The following is a 1,379-nucleotide window of genomic DNA, read 5'->3' on the forward strand; positions in this document are numbered from 1 at the left end:
GCGGCCCACGGGCCCAGAGCCGCCCCGGGAGCGGAGACCTCAGGCCTCGGGGCGGGGCGCACACACCTCTTTTTTCCGGAGCACATGGTGCAGTCCGTTCTCAGCCGCTATTTTCTTTACAAAACCTTTGGTCAGCCCGCCCAGAGGGAAGAGGGTTCTCCTCAGGGCGTCCTGGGAAACCTGGCTGAGAAAGAAGGTCTGGTCTTTAAGGCTGTCGGCCGCCCGCAGAAGTCTCACCGCTGCCAAGAGGAGAGAACAAGACCGTTGTAGGCTCCGCCCGCCCTGCTGAGCTGCCTCCGGGCCCCTCCGGCCGGCTGACCGCAGGCCCCGCCCGCCCAGCAGGGCGCAGCGGCCTCCTCAGCCGTGGGGGCAGCGCGGGCACCCCGCCCTCGGCAATCTGCCCTTAGGCGGCTTTTCGGGTTTTTTTGGGGGGGGTTAGTGCCCAGCACGTGCGCGGAGCCCCAGGGGCCAGCGCCAGGCGCCCTCTCCTGGCCACGCCACGCAGCTGGCCGTGGGCATCTACACGGGAGGGCGGGGCGCGGTGACCACGGCCGCGGGCTGTGGCCTGGCTCCGGCCGCTTTCATGTCCAGACCCACGAGACCCGTGGGGAGAGCCGGCCACACTCACGGGCAGACTCCTCCCTGCTGGAAAAAGTAGGCCCCGCCCAACAGCGGGGCGCACCACGGCCAGCGGCCGTCCTCAAGCACAGGCCGGACTGTGCCCCCGGGGCGGCAGCCAGGCCAGGCAGGGCCTGAGCACCCTGGCTTCGGGCCTCAGGGACGGGCAGGCCTGTCCCGAGGGCCGCTGACCAGGAAAGGCAGGCTCGGGACACAGGACTCAGTGAGGCGGACACCGGTGCGTGGACACAATGGCCACACAGGCGATCAGGCGCTGCGGCCACCTCCAGGCCAGTGGGCACGGGGCCAGCCTTCCTGCACGCGACCCCCCGGCCCCTGTGCTGGGACCCCCGAGTGGCAGGGCCACACCCCACAGGCAGGTAGCAGCGGAGCGGGGAGGGGACAGGGCGGGCGCCCTGCACTCTGGGGCAAGTGCGCCATCCCAGCGCCTGCCCAGGTACCCCAGGCCCCCTCCTGTGAAGGGGTGAGTCCCTGGGGTCCCCTCCCACCTCCCATCTCCGAGGCGAGAGGCCTGGCACAGGCCGGGGCGGCGGCCCTTCTGGGCCCACTTCAACAGGAGTCCTTGAGGGGGTTCCGGGCCCCGCGCTGTGGCTCTCAATGACGTGAACCCCCTTTCGGCACACCGCCGGGGGCCCACGTGGCCAGCCGCGCTGAGCTCACGGGCGTCTGTCTCCCGAGGGAGCACAGCCAAGCCCGGACGCGGACGGGGTCGGCTGTGTGCTGGGCCTCGGCAGCCGCCG

The 1,379-nt window shown here is 71.4% G+C and overlaps 1 protein-coding gene across 1 annotated transcript in view; it reads right to left on the bottom strand.

The window, feature by feature from the left end:
- TRMU (tRNA 5-methylaminomethyl-2-thiouridylate methyltransferase) overlaps positions 1-1,379 on the bottom strand; it is an 8,408-nt gene that overhangs the window by 3,484 nt on the left and 3,545 nt on the right. The window contains 1 exon segment of the mRNA XM_012735090.1: positions 61-239. Within this exon segment, the coding sequence (XP_012590544.1) occupies positions 61-239 (179 nt within the window).

This window comes from Condylura cristata, unplaced genomic scaffold (assembly GCF_000260355.1).
Source record: "Condylura cristata isolate star-nosed mole 26May11 unplaced genomic scaffold, ConCri1.0 scaffold00004, whole genome shotgun sequence".
NCBI classification, from domain to species: Eukaryota; Metazoa; Chordata; class Mammalia; order Eulipotyphla; family Talpidae; genus Condylura; species Condylura cristata.